The sequence below is a fragment of the Rhinopithecus bieti genome, unplaced genomic scaffold (assembly GCF_001698545.2).
Source record: "Rhinopithecus bieti isolate Rb0 unplaced genomic scaffold, ASM169854v2 scaffold_32422, whole genome shotgun sequence".
Lineage (NCBI taxonomy): Eukaryota > Metazoa > Chordata > Mammalia > Primates > Cercopithecidae > Rhinopithecus > Rhinopithecus bieti.
The window spans coordinates 2,261,091-2,276,506 of record NW_016814631.1 but is presented as its reverse complement, the minus strand read 5'-3'; the positions used below and the strand labels follow the sequence as shown (position 1 = coordinate 2,276,506).

The 15,416-nt window shown below is 38.6% G+C and overlaps 1 protein-coding gene across 1 annotated transcript in view; it reads right to left on the bottom strand.

Moving 5' to 3' along the window:
* LOC108515028 (telomeric repeat-binding factor 1-like) overlaps positions 1-13,257 on the bottom strand; it is a gene marked incomplete at its 5' end in the record, with an annotated part of 13,889 nt that extends 632 nt beyond the window's left edge. The window contains 4 exons of the mRNA XM_017851596.1: positions 5,899-5,993; positions 7,655-7,714; positions 11,042-11,154; positions 13,099-13,257. Coding sequence (XP_017707085.1) covers positions 5,899-5,993; positions 7,655-7,714; positions 11,042-11,154; positions 13,099-13,257 — 427 coding nt within the window. The remainder of the gene's footprint in view (positions 1-5,898; positions 5,994-7,654; positions 7,715-11,041; positions 11,155-13,098) is intronic.
* Between the last annotated feature and the right edge of the window lie 2,159 nt (positions 13,258-15,416).

Sequence of the window (15,416 nt, the reverse complement as noted above, 5' to 3'; positions counted from 1 at the left end):
TTGTTTGGGCAGAAAATCTAAGAGAATCTACAAATAGAATTAAAAGATCAGTAAGATCAATACACAAAAAGGATTTCATTCATTAGCAATAGGATTTCTAGTCATTAGCAGCAAAGAGTTAAAATAATTTAATTAAAACAATAGAAAGATACTATTTACAATAGCCACAAAAAATCTAACATTCTTAGAGATCACTTTTTTTTTTTTTTAAGAGATAGGGTCTCTCTTTTTCGCCTAGGCTGAAGTGCAGTGGTATGATCATAGCTCTTGGGCTCAAGTGATACTTCTTCCTTATCCTTCCCTCACCTCAGCCTCCTGAGTAGCTGGGACTAGAGGCACCTGCCTCCATGCCCGACTAATTTTTAAAATTTTTTTTTTTTTTTTTTGAGGCGGAGTCTCGCTCTGTCACCCGGGCTGGAGTACTGTGGCCGGATCTCAGCTCACTGCAAGCTCTGCCTCCCGGGTTCACGCCATTCTCCTGCCTCAGCCTCCCCAGTAGCTGGGACTACAGGTGCCCGCCACCTCGCCCAGCTAGTTTTTGTATTTTTTAGTAGAGATGGGGTTTCACCGTATTAGCCAGGATGGTCTCGATCTCCTGACCTCGTGATCCACCCGTCTCGGCCTCCCAAAGTGCTGGGATTACAGGCTTGAGCCACCGCGCCCGGCCTAAAAATTTTTTTGTAAAGACATGGTTTCACTATATTGCTCAGGCTGGTCTCTTAATTCCTGGGCTCAAGTGATCCTCCTGCCTCGGCCTCCCAAAAGTGCTGGAATTACAGGTGTGAGCCATCATGTCATGGCCCCTTAGATAACTTTAGCAAAAATGATACAACATCTGTATGTAGTAAATTATAAAGCTTTACTATGTATATAAAACATGTTATGAGAAGTTTTATCTATCTATCTACCTATCTACTTACCTACCTACCTACCTACCCACCTACCTACTATTGGCCCTCTATATTAGCAGGTTCCACATCTGTGGATTGAACCAACCTTGGAATAAAACATTCGGGGGGGAGATATATATATATATATATATATATATGTAACAATACAATAAAAAATGATACAAATAAAAAATACAGTCTAATAATTATTTACTACAATTTAGTTATTTATCATTTACATTGTTTTAGTTACTATAAGTAATTTGGGGATGAGTTAAAGCATGTGGTAGGCGGGTGCACAGGTCTATATGCAAAGACTATGCCATTTTATGCAAGGGACTTGAGCATTTGAGAATTCTGGTATCCCTGTTGGGCGGGCAGGGGGATGGGTCCTGGAACCAACCCCCTGTGAAAACCAAGGGATGGGCCATGCGCGGTGGCTCAAGCCTGTAATCCCAGCACTTTGGGAGGCCGAGACGGGTGGATCACGAGGTCAGGAGATCGAAACCATCCTGGCTAACACGGTGAAACCCCGTCTCTACTAAAAAATACAAAAAACTAGCCGGGCGAGGTGGCAGGCGCCTGTAGTCCCAGCTACTCGGGAGGCTGAGGCAGGAGAATGGCGTAAACCCGGGAGGCGGAGCTTGCAGTGAGCTGAGATCCAGCCACTGCACTCCAGCCTGGGCGATACAGCGAGACTCCGTCTCAAAAAAAAAAAAAGAAAACCAAGGGATGATTGTATATATAAAAACTGTTAGAGAAATATTTTTTGTTCATGCATAGGAAAACAATGTAATAGTGTCAGTTTTCTGCAAAATCATCTATTGTTAACAATGCAATTTCACATAAAAATCTCAACAGGGTTCTTTGTGTAATTTAACAAGATTATTCTAAAATTATGTGTTAAGAGAGGTAGTCCACCATCGGCTCTGAGCACCCCTGCAATTCTTGTTGCATGTACAAAAGCCTTATTCATCTCCTGAAATAGTGCATTTTCTATAGCCAGTCAGATAGGCAATTAAGCAGGTCAAGGAAACCACATGATGACCAGGCCAACTGCTCTCTCCTGGGAGAGGGTACTGGCTTGTTTGCTATTTGTTACAATGTTTTGTTGCTTACTCAAAAAGCACTGGGCCCTTGGCTCTGAGTTTTCCTCAGCTGAAATATAGCTTACTGCCTTCACAGCATCCATTTAGGCCTGCTGCATAGTCCACGGGACTTGGGGTAGGGAAATCTGAACAACTACATCAATGCCATGTTGTTTGCTATAATAATCTGTCTTACTCTAACTCATTAAGTCGCTAAGTCTTGTTGTCTCCCTTTTGTACCTATAAAGTAGCAGCAGGTTTACTGCTTATAAAGCCCTATGGCTAGGTTTTTTCCCTGACAATATGGAAGACCAAAACACCAGAATAGTCAAGATACTCTTGAAAAACAATAAGATTACCCTACTACAAACTGAGCTATTATAAAACTACAGTAACTGAAACAATATGGTATTGTTGCAAGAGGAGACCAAGAGACCTAAACATACATGGGATTTTGACATATATATTGGGTGGGTTCCAGTCAGGAAAATGGAAACCACACTAGCTCTGATGGAGAGATTTTAGCATTAGGAGAAATGTTTAAACAGGTGTTAGAGGACTAAAATAGAAAAAAGGAAATAATCACATAAATGTAAAGACAAATTCATAATTATAGCTGGGAGATTTTATCACTTTTCTAATTGACAGAACAAGTAGGGAGGAAATGAGTACATATATAGATACCTGAACAGCATTATTAAAAACTTGACCTAATTGACATTTTAAAACACTTCATACAACAATGCCAGAATTCACGTTCTTCTCTGGGCACATCCAAATGGACCAAAATAAACCATACTGTGGGCCATAAAACAAATCTTAAAAAACAAAAACAAAAAACTATGAAGCATATTCACAGACTGAAATAGAATTAAACTAAAAATCAGTAACAGAAAGATATTTGGAAATTAAACAACTTCCCTCATAGGTTAGTAAAGAAGTCTCTAAGAAAATGAAAAAATATTTTGAACTGAAAATCCAACATGGGCAAACAATGCTACAAATATTGATTACATAGAATATAACCAAGAAAAATTGGGGATTGGTGGAAGAAACTTTTGCTACGGTCAATCAACAAGACTAAAGTTGACCTATTAAAGCATTTCATATTCTTTATTTTATACAGATCATAAAGGTTACTGATAGATTTCTTATGAAACCACCTTCATCTGAAGTACTGAATCCTTGTTTTACATCTTAAAAATTAAATGTAAATATATTTTAAAGTAACATATGCAACTTTATCACAATTTTCTAAAATTTTATTTGCTCTTAATCTATCCATTCTTCTATTGAGGCAGTCCATCTAAGCAATTAGAGGCCTGGGCTCTGGAGTCAGACTGTCTGATTTCAAATTGTGGCTCCTGTTCTATTTATACACTAAAACCAAAGGCATTTTATTTACCTTTTTAAATCTCAGCTTCCTCATCTGTATAATGGAGATGATAAAAAAAAAAAGCACTAACTCATAAGGTTGTTTTGAGGATTGAATGCATTTACCTATAGAAAGTTTTCAACTCAAATATTAATAATTTCAGTCAATGCTCGTGAGTTTTTCTGCACTGATGAAATCTGGATGATTTGGCTTTTTCTTTCAACTTTTCTGAATTAACTTGATTTTTTTTCCCTAAGCACATGTCAACTGTACAACACAAAACTTAGTTTTTGAAAAAAAGGTTAGGGCTAGGAGCAGTGGCTGCCTGTAATCTCGGCACAATTACAGTAAGCAGATTGCTTGAGTTCAGGAGTTACAGACCAGCCAGGGCAACATGGCAAAACCCTATCTCTACAAAAAATACAAAAAGGCTGGCTGTGGTGGCTCACGCCTATAATCCCAGCACTTTGGGAGTCCAAGGTGGGCAGATTGCCTGAGGTTAGGAGTTCCAGACCAGCCTGGCCAACATGGCGAAACCCCCTCTCTACTAAAAATACAAAAATCTGCTGGGTGTGGTGGCACACTCCTGTAATCCTAGCTACTCAGGAGGCTGAGGCAGGAGAATTGCTTGAAACCTGGAGACCGAGGTTGTAGTGAGCCGAGATCAAGCCACCGCACTCCAGCCAGAGTGACAGGGCAAGACCCCATCTCAAAACAAACAACCAAACAAACAAAAAAACAAAAAATAGCAGGGGTGGCATGTGCCTGTGGTCCCAGCTACTTGGGAAGCTGAGGTGGGAGGATCAACTCAGCCCAGGAAGGTAGACGCTACAGTGAGCCAAGATCTCACCACTCCACTGCATTCCAGCCTAGGCGACAAAGTAAGACTCTGTCTCCAAAAACAGATAAAGAAGAGAAAAAAAGGTTTAGCACAAACAAAATTATTATCCTTGAACTATAAAGAGGGGGTACCTGGGTACCACTGAAGTACACCGGATTTTTTTTAAGAAAACATTACTGACACCTAATAAAATGTGCTAAAACTCAAAGACCTTATAGACTCAATAGCCACAGTCACTGTCAAGCCAGTCTGCAATGAGTTTATAGTCTTCAAATTTGCTGATAAACCATGTTTTATCTCTTTTGAGACAGTCTCGCTCTGTCACACAGGCTGCAGTGCAACCTCCACCTCCCGGGTTCAAACTAGATTCTTGTGCCTCAGCCTCCCGAGTAGCTGGGATTACAGGCAGGCACCACCACGCCTGGCAAATTTTTTCTATTTTTAGTAGAAACGGGGTTTCGCCATGTTGCCTAGGCTGGTCTCAAACTCCTAAGCTCTTCAGGCAACCCATCTGCCTCACCGTCCCAAAGTGCTAGGATTATAGGTGTGAGCCACTGCAGCTGGCCTACATTTCCTTTTCTTTGAATTTCGCACTATGAAATTAAGTGTCTAGGAAAATGCTCATATTATTCTCATTTAAAATGATTCCCAGCTCTCTTGCAGCATTAAGTGTAGAAAATCAATCTTGGAACTCCACCAACATTAAGCACATAACTACTGAGTTTCCATTTTCTCATCTTTAAAACGGGAATGATATCTATGAATGTAAATATTTTAGAGCTCTATTTACAAATATTTGCTAATGGTTGCCATGTCATCAGCCATCAGTTATAAACAAATTTATTCTATAATATTTACTGCAGGCCTATCATTTGCCTGACATCAAGATGGTACCTTATGAGCATGGAGAAATAAACCTAATTTCATTATGTCTATTATTTTTATCAATAAGTATTTATATTTAGATCCATATTAAAAATCTCAGTATCAGTTCAGTACCTAAAATATTAATGTGGGGTCAATAAACATTTGTTAAATGAATACATACCAAAAAGAAACTTGTAATTTGCTAATTCAACACTCTCAGACTTTATAAAACATAACTACTGTGAATAACAAGAATCAACTGTACTTAATGTTTCTGAAAAGTAACTACAGTCATGCATTGCTTTACAAGGGGGATATGTTCTGAGAAATGGGTCGCTGGGTTATTTTGTCCTTATGTGAACATTAAGAGTACACTTACACAAACATACATACATATATATATATTCATATAGAAAATCCACGGTTCCCAGTACCATTGCTAATTATCAATCATTTCCCCTACTTGATATGCAATGCCAATATCAAGTGCCACATTATCAAGTTTCTATACATGCTCCATTACATTATTACAGGGTCACCATCCTACATGCAATACAGTCTGTCTTTGACTGAAATGTCATGATGTGGCATATGAGTATATTTGAAGTTGCTAAACACAGTCAAGGTAGAAAAGCAGTGTACCAAAAGAACTCTAAGCTAGACAGTCAAAATAGCTAACTTTCGCAATTAAACACTTCAATTAACTCTATGAAGTCAAGACTTTGTGCTTCAGTTTTCTGAAGTGTGTGTTTTTTTGTTATAGTAGTAAAGTCAACAGCTGGGTTGTCTGAGGACACATAAATTCTCCCCCTCTAAAACTGTTATAACAGTACTCACTTTGAAGAGTTCCTATTCTTCTTTCTTTCTTATTATTAAAGTCTTGTTGCTGGGTTCCATGTTGCAACTTAGATAAGAAAAGATTCTTGTGAGACCTAAAATAAAACACGAAGTTTGTAATTGGTTCCAAAAAGATTAGTAAAGCAATGGAAAAAAGGTAAAGCATTTGCCTTAATCTGTTCTAGGATCTTCTATTAATACTTTGGCCTACTTCCTTTGGTGGTCTCCCTGCTTAGTGCCCCATCTTAACCTGTGGCCTCTTAAGATTTCTGTTGCCTCTCTCATCTTTCTCTATCTCATCTACTTAGCAGAAATCAAGATGTTTTTTGACGTCTCAGAAGAAGCAGGCAAAAAAAAAAAAAAAGAAAAAAAGACAAGACTCTTTTGGCTTTCCAATTAGATACATCAAGGAAAAAAAATCCTAAAACTACAAAGTATTAGCTTTCATTCTCTCTTAAGGCTTTTATTTCCCCAAAGATGGATTTCAAAATTGCTTTACATAATGGCAGGTATCACTTGATTATCTTTACAGCTTCCAAAAAGAGTTTTGAAAGGTAAGGCTGTTTGGAAACACAGGATGTGGCATCATTTTTTTAAAAAACCCTGCCAAATTGGTATTGTATTAATCCAATTTTATGAAGGAGCAAACTAAGATTCAAAAAGCAGTTCACTTAAGCTTAGGCAGCTGTTATTACCTACACCTAAAATGTAGGTTCTTTTAGCTATACTTTTATCCCTATAGATACTCTATGTGACCAGCTATCCTTTCTCTCTTCCCCTCTCTCCCTCCTTCCCAAGACTTTCTATTGTCCTTTCTGGAATGTCATTCTCAATCTCTTCAACCATCCCTCCCTGCTCTTTGCCTTGTCTAAAAAATCTAGCTTTCCCCTGGGGACAATGTTTCTCTCCTTAGTAGCCTTCTCAAGTAGAGATTGGCTTCATCTTCCACCCTCCATAAACTACAGGACGCCACAGACAGCAGTTTCCATTTCCTAATGAATGCCACTTTCAAGATCCTGCTTCCATAGAAACTTCAGCCTTGAGGATTCATGCCACTGAGATATATCACCTTCCATCATTCTTCACAGCCATTCACCATCCTTCCAAGCACTTCTTCATCATTCACAGATCTTTCTCTACACCTAAGTGCTGCTATTATGAATTATTTCAGTATTCTCACGGACAATTCATATGCCATCTTGGCCTCTCAATTCCTCATGTCCAATCACCTCTTCCACATGAAGTCAGCCACCTCCTCCCACGGTTCCACTTGTGATCCCAACTGCTCTATCTTATAAATCATTCATGCAGACTTTCTGCCCTCCGGACAGGTTATATTGTCTGTCACAGTGATTCTATTAGATCGAATAAAGTTTTTCAAGTAACTTTGATAATACTGGCATTGGGGCATTCATTAAAAATGTAATCCCCATCCCCTTCCTGCCCCAGTATCGTATCTTTGTTTTTATGACAGATAAGTGCTTACTAAACATCTGTTTTAAGCTCAAGAACTCCCTATATGTGTATTCCAATAAGGGCTTTGTAGAAACAATGTGAAACAACCCAGTCTCAGAAGCAGGTCTCTACAGTTTGGAATTGCAAGATGTCTCAGAGTCGTCGAATATCTGTTGGGCTAAGTAGGACCCTGAGATATTCTTTCAATTGTACCATTTATGTAGTAGTTATATTAGGTCTGCATGAATTGCTTCAATCAAAGATTTGAAAGACAAAGAAGAAAAATGTCAATTTACTTCACCTCAATAAGGATACTGTACCCTCTGAGGATTCAGTTACCGCAGACTGTTTGTCACTAACACTTTAAAAGAAGAAAAAACTTGTAAGAATGTAAACAAAAGAAACTTTTCATAAGGGTAGTACTTTCCACATAGTCAAGACATATTTCAATTTACAAAAAATAACTTTGGAAAGAAACCTCGGTAACATTGGGACATACACAGTCCGTTACAACATGGCTAATTTTTGTCCAGACATGCTTATACTTATAAGAGGTATCAAATCAAGCTTCTCCAGACATAAGCATAATTAATGCTGTAGTCAAGCATTTATAATAACACTCTTTCAAAAACTCTTCCATGGCACTTTATTTCCATGAATTCAAGTTTTAAAAACTGCTTTATTAAGGTATAACTGATACATAAAAAGCACGGCACATGTTTAAAGTATACAATTTGATGGGCTCAATTTTAATTTATGGTTCTCCCCACCAGTCTCCAAGTGAACTTTTGGGAATTGATTAAGTTCCCATTTGCTATAGTTAAAATGGTTTCCACACACACAACATGACTATTTACACCTCCATGCTTTCACTGGTACTATTCCTCTCTCCTAAAATGGTATTTCCTCTTCTATCCATCTGTAAAAATCTTATCCATCCTACAAAAGCCCCTGCTCAAGGTTAGTATCTCCATGAAGCTGTCCATCTCAACTATTTCAGCACTGTGTTAGATATTTTAAGTAATCTAGAGATGACTTAAAGTATATGGGAGGATGTGTGTAGGTAATATGCAAATATTACACTTTTTTTTTTTTTTTGGAGACAGGGTCTTGCAGAGGGTCAGCCAGGCTGGAGTGCAGTGGCACAAACACAGCTTACTGCAGACCTCCCAGGCTCAAGCGATCCTCTCACCTAAGCCTCTCAAGTAGTTGGCACTACAGGCATGCACCACCAAGACTGGTTAATTTTTGTAAAGACAAGGTTCTGCCATGTTGCGTAAGCTGGTCTCAAACTCTTGGGCTCAAATGATCCTCCTGCCTCAGCCTTTCAAAGTGCTGGGATTACAGGTGTGAGCCACTGTTCCTGGCTATTTAAGACACTTGAGTATCTGTGGATTTTGGTATTCACGGAGGGTGGATGTCCTAGGACGAATCCCCTTCAAACACCAACGAACAACTGTATAAGCTTTATCAGAGCAAAATATTTATTTCATCTAGTCTTCATAACATGGGGGTTTCAATTTTTCTAGGACTTGTCTGACCTCACAATCACACTTCTGATTCTATACTTGCTTTACTTGAACCCTTATTGGTAACTGTCCTGACACTGGTGATTTAATGCTTTATTTGCCCTGGTTCTGCTTCCAGGATGGTTTTGGTATTTGCTCAATTCTTGATCTTTACCCTGTTTCTAGTTTTAGTTTTATTTCCTGTAATTAGTGTACAGCAAGTTCTAATGTATGCCTGGTAATGAATTAGGCAACAAGGATACCAAGCTAATTAAGATGCTTCAAAGCTAAGTAAGAACCTTCAAATAATTCTCAATCTAGTGAAAGAATCAGGTAAACAGATAAGTTACTAACGAAGATAAGCCCTTTTATAGAGATGTATGCTATGAAAGCACAGAAGTAACAACTCTGATTATAGAGCTGGGAAAGACTTCATCCAGGTGATCTCTGAGATAGATTGAATAGCAAGTAAGAGTTTGCCTTGGAGAAAATAAAATGATAGGAATTGAAATAGAAGGAACAAAGCAAGGGCAGAGGTATGAAAACTTCTAACATTTTAAGATCAGGGAGAAGTTCTGTGCTGCTAGAAAGTACGATGTACGTGGACAGGGAGGGGTTCATGCTTAGGGATAAGACTGAATAATAAAAAAAATAGAATGGGTCTACATAAGGCTTTATAAGCCATGGCAATAAATTCTGACTCATCTAGTAGGAAATAGGAGCCAAAAAGTTTTTAAGCTGGGAGTGATCTAAAGAGATTTATTTTTATTTTTTTGGAAGCTAACTCTGTAAGTTATGTCAAGGATGGATTTGAATGGTACAAAGCTATATAGATAAAAACAGACTGGAGAAGCATTTCTGAGGTGGGGTTCTTAATACTTGGAGAGACAGCTGGATGTGTGAGGTTAAAGAAGAGAGGCAGGGTGTAGAGAGGCAAATGAGAACATGAAGAGTTCTGTTTGGTACACATGGATTGCACCGTGTTTGTGTCTAGGAAAGCATCTGAAATAAGTGGAGTCCATATATAAGGAGAGTCCATAGGAAGTGTGCTTGTCATTATCTGTAAGAACCATGGTATTAGCAGTATAATCATGAGCAGGATGGCTTGCCCACAAGAATGTATTGGGTATTAGTATCATTAAACTTTGATTTTTGAAACAAAATGAAGTAATTGGGCCAATAAATATGGAATCTCTACTTCTTAAACTGGGTTTTAGAAAAAAGTACATCAATGTGAAATAAGACTTTAGTACAGCCTTTGGAGAGATGAAAGGAACAGGTCATGCTTTGACAGGCAGGAACAATAGGAGGGACCACTATAAGATGACAGAGCCTCAGTCCTAAGATATGACAAGTGCAGTGTAGATCCAACTTGAACCCCAATCTCTACCACTAAATAAGTAGTTAAGATGGGGTCCCTGCAACACTTAAGTCTTGGTCCCAAGAAGAAAGTAATATTACATCCATTTCCAAATATACCCATCCAGAGACCACAGAAATTTGATTATCCGGCCTTGGTTTAAGGTAGAAGAACAGAGAAAACAGACCATGGGTTCAATAGGAAAGAAGATCTTTATAATATCAGAGTTATAGCTTCCTCAATAGGGGAAGATAATTAAGCTTCTAAAACAAAAGACAAAATCACCCCTGAAAATCCCTAAAGAAAAAATAATTTTGGAGACTTAACATATCTCTCAATATACAGGACTGACACAGCTTGTTTTCCTCCAGTATTAAAGCAAATCACTATTTCTTCAGTCAAGCACCAGATGAAGCAGTGAGCTTACCCTTAGAGAAGATATACGAATAATATCTTAATATACTAGACTCTTAGTACAGTGAAACATGAATCACGTAATGAGAACATGTAGAATCTAAAAACAACTAAGGGGCACAGGAGTCCAACCTCACCTTTGTTCCTAAGCATACCCTCAGTAAGAATGGTAAACTATCCACATTATTTAAACTGTAATATTTTCTTATTCTCTACTTTTGCTTGGCATATGTAGTTTGCACAGGTCATGAAATAACTCTACAGTACTCCAAATACCTAAATGTTAATCATCAGCAAGATAACATGCTACTCAATAATTATTTTTAACAAAAAGACTCGCATCAATTTTACATAAAGACAGAACATTCATAAAACAAAGAATATACAAATTGATTAAATTACAAACCTTTTTCTTGTATCCAAATTAGCTTCAGTTTCCATTTCAACATCATTACCATTAGGTTTATCTTGAGAAGTTATTGTTCTTGTTCTTTTACTTTCTACTACTTTTGCTGCTGCCTTAAAAAATGGTGTGTGTGGAGGTAGGAGGATGGGAAGAAATGCATTAAGCCATTTTAAACAAATAGCATTAAATTAAGCCTTGTAATTCTTTGATAGTCATAGTCAATATATCTGTTCACAGGCCAATAAAGGGCACTGTGTTGTTATTTTCACCAATAATTATGACACTGCCAGCAGCTACATTAGCTATCTGCTTGGTTTAACAGCATTACGAAGGTGGTCTTTCCTTGCAAATATATTTGACAGACAAAATGCTCTCTAGGCAATTTTAAGAGAAAAGGCTGCATGAAAAAAATATAAATTCTATATATTTTGAAATAAAAATTATCTCAATCAAGATGTTCCACTATAACACTGTCAACTTAAAACTTCTGAGGTCAAGACAGAGAATAAAATGTTATTAGAAAAATTTTATTGTTGTTTGTTTTGAGACAGGGTCTCACTCTTGTCACCCAGGCTGGAGTGCGGTGGCACAATCACAGCTCACTGCAGCCTCAACCTCCTGGGCTCAGGTGATCTCCCACCTCAGCCTCCCAGGTAGCTGGGACTACAGGCGTGCGCCACTACGCCTGGTTAAATTTTTGTATTTTTTTTAATAGAGACGGGGTTTTGCCATGTTGCCCAGGCTGGTCTCAAACTCCTGGGCTCGAGCAGTCCACCCATTTTAGCCTCCCAAAGTGCTAGGATTACAGGCGTGAGCCACCGTGCCCAACCAGAAATGTCTTTTTTTTGAGACATAGTCTCACTTTGTCACCCAGGCTGCAGTGCAGTGGCTCAATCTCAGCTCACTACAGCCTCAACCTCCTGGGTTCAAGCGATCCTTCTGCCTTAGCCCACAAGTAGCTGGGACTACAGGCGTGCGCCACTACGCCTGGCTAAATTTTTTATTTTTTTTGTAGAGACGGGGTTTTGCCATGTTGCCCAGGCTGGTCTCAAACTCCTGGGCTCAAGCGATCTATCCATTTCAGCCTCCCAAAGTGCTGGGACTACAGGCATGAGACGCTGTGCCTGACCAGAAATGTCTTTTTTTTAAAGACACGGTCTCGTTTTGTCACCCTGGCTGGAGTGCAGTGGCTCAATTTCAGGTCACTACAGCCTCAACTCCCACAAAGTAGCTGGGACTATAGGTGCATGCCACCATGCCCACCTATAATTATTATTTTTTTTTTGAGACAGACTCTTGCTCTGTCCCCCAGGCTGGAGTGCAGAGGCGCCATCTCTGGCTCACTGCAAGCTCTGCCTCCCAGGTTCATGCCATTCTCCGAGCCTCAGCCTCCGGAGTAGCTGGGACTACAGGTGCCTGCCACTACGCCCGGCTAATTTTTTTGTATTTTTTTAGTAGAGACGGAGTTTCACCGTGTTAGCCAGGATGGTCTCGATCACCTGACCACGTGATCCACCCGCCTAGGCCTCCCAAAGTGCTGGGATTACAGGCGCAAGCCACCGCGCCGGCCCAGCTAACTTTTTTGTAGACAAGGGGTTTCACCATGTCGCCCAGGCTAGTCTCGAACTCCTGAAACTTGGCCTCCCAAAGTGCTAGGATTATAGGCATGAACCACTGCACCTGGCCTAGAAAAATTTTAAAAGGCCCTTCTTTAATGCAATTCCACTTTTCCCCAAAATGTGTTTAAAACGTCTTTAAAATTTACTTAAATTACAATGAATATTTGCTTTTGCCTATTTCTTATTTTAATTAATTCTAAGTTTTCCCTTCAACTTTTCTTTTGAAAATTTTCCTAAACTAATTTTGAAAAGTTACAAAAGTACTACAAAGATCACTCATAGGAGGTCCACAAAATGTAACATTTTACCACACCTTTCTACAAGACCACAACAAAAAATTCCCGTTAGTTTTAAAGGATTTCTATTTCAAGTATTCTCCTTTATTACAACATTTCCTTTAAGTCTATTATTAGACTCACTCTTGAATAATATGTATACCTTCATTAGAAAGGTTGACGATTTTTCACTTAGCACATAATTCACATAACTCTTAATTTTCTCCATCATGTGGTTGTAGCTGAAGTGTTGAAAAAAGGAATGAAATGTATCTTTCTGAGGATTATCCATAAGCAATTTGCTTATTGAAGGGCTAAAGAAAAACAGGGAAGGAAATGAATTATAAACATAAAATCACCCACAAAGTTACAGATTACAAAGGATTTTTTGGTCATATATTATTTAATTTGGGAAAGAAACTCACTTTAAAATCACTTTATAAACTCAGAGACACAGATACTTTTAAAATGAAGTTTTAAATGGCATGCCAATGTACTTTTTTCTTACTTCTTCTGGCCTCTCCTCATTTAAAAAAATATTTCATATTTTAGACAGATGCAAAAAGATACATATTATAAACCAGAGTACCCACTACCCAGTTTAAGAAATAAAACATAATTGATATGGTTAAAATCCCTGTTTACTACCATAATCTGATTGTATCCCCTTTTCTCTCCTCACTGTAACCATTACCCTGAATTTAGAATTCACCATTCCCATGAATTCCTTTACTTGCACTACGTATGTATCCACAAATAGCACGTAGCATTGCTTAGCATGGTTTTAACTCTACAAATGGTGTTGTAAGATCTGTATTCTTTTGAAACTTGCTACATTTTAGTCAACTCTATGTTTACAACATTTATCCATGCTGATTTGATATTCCTAGAAGTAGTTATTTTTGCCATCAGTACTACACTGATCAAAAACACCACTTATTCATCCATTCTTCAAACCTACTGAGGGATTTAGGCTACTTGCAATTACTGTATTGCTCTTCAACATGTTTCTACATTATCTTCTGTGCATATGTGTTTTTCTTGGACAGTAGCTCTTTCAATGCTGGCTGCACAATAAAAGCTGTAGAACTTTAAAAAAATTCTTAGGCTCAATCTCAGAGCAACTGTCTCAGGAAGGCCTTGGTTTTTTGTTGTCTTTAAAGCTTTATGGCTTTTAAACTATGCAGTTAAAAATGAAACCAGCTATTCTAGGGTATTGTCTAGAAGTGGAATTGCTGGAATGCATGCTTAAAAGATTTTGCTAAAATGATCTCCCAAAGAAGTACCAATATACAGTCTTGAAAAGAAGTTATGGCAGGCAGTACAATCATTTCTCAATTTGTTGAGACAACTATTGGCATTCTAAGACATTTTAATTGATGCCAGTCTAAGGGATGGGAAGTAGTGTTTCAATATAGTACTTAATATTGCTCTAATGAGGCAACATTAATACTAGTGAGGTTAAGTACTTATCTTAACCTCTTAATATTTCCTGACCGTCAGTTTTCCTCTTCTGGGAGGTATGAGGCAAGTAGAATTTTCAGTAGTCTCATAGTGCTATGGAGAAAATATAAGGGTAGGAAACCCAGGCCGGGCGCGGTGGCTCAAGCCTGTAATCCCAGCACTTTGGGAGGCCGAGACGGGCGGATCACGAGGTCAGGAGATCGAGATCATCCTGGCTAATACGGTGAAACCCTGTCTCTACTTAAAATACAAAAAACTAGCCGGGCGACGAGGCGGGCGCCTGTAGTCCCAGCTACTCGGGAGGCTGAGGCAGGAGAATGGCCTAAACCCGGGAGGCGGAGCTTGCAGTGAGCTGAGATCCGGCCACTGCACTCCAGCCTGGGTGGCAGAGCAAGACTCCGTCTCAAAAAAAAAAAAAAAAAAAAAAAAGGGTAGGAAACCCAAAAGACATATCATGCTATTGGCTGAAATTTCTGGAGGGCTATACCCCAGGGACAGGGTTATATTAGAGATAGACAAAGCTCTGCCAAAACTGCCCAACCTACTCTCAACTAGGCCCAGGTTCCTTATTGGATTAAGGTAGTCACTCTCCAACTCTTTCTACTATCGTTATCAAAAGGTGCTCAATCTGATTATTCATCAGGGAAACAAATTAAAATCCAACGGGACAGCACTACATATTTGCCTGAATGGCTAAAATGAAAACCCAGATGTAAGATCTGTGGAGCCACTAGAATTCTTTTACACTACTGGAGGAATTGACATAACTACTTTGGAAAACAGTTTGGCAGTATCTACTAAAACTGAGTATGTACACACCTTATGACTCATCAGTTCTACTCTTCATATAAACCCAAAAGAAATGCAGATATTTCTTCCACAAAATGTATGGGGGAAAAAAATTGCACCTGTACTGAACACATACAGACTTTTTTGTATCTTTTTGTTCCTAAACAGTACAACTATTTACATTGTATTAGTTACTATAATCTAGAGATGATTTAAAGTATACAGGAG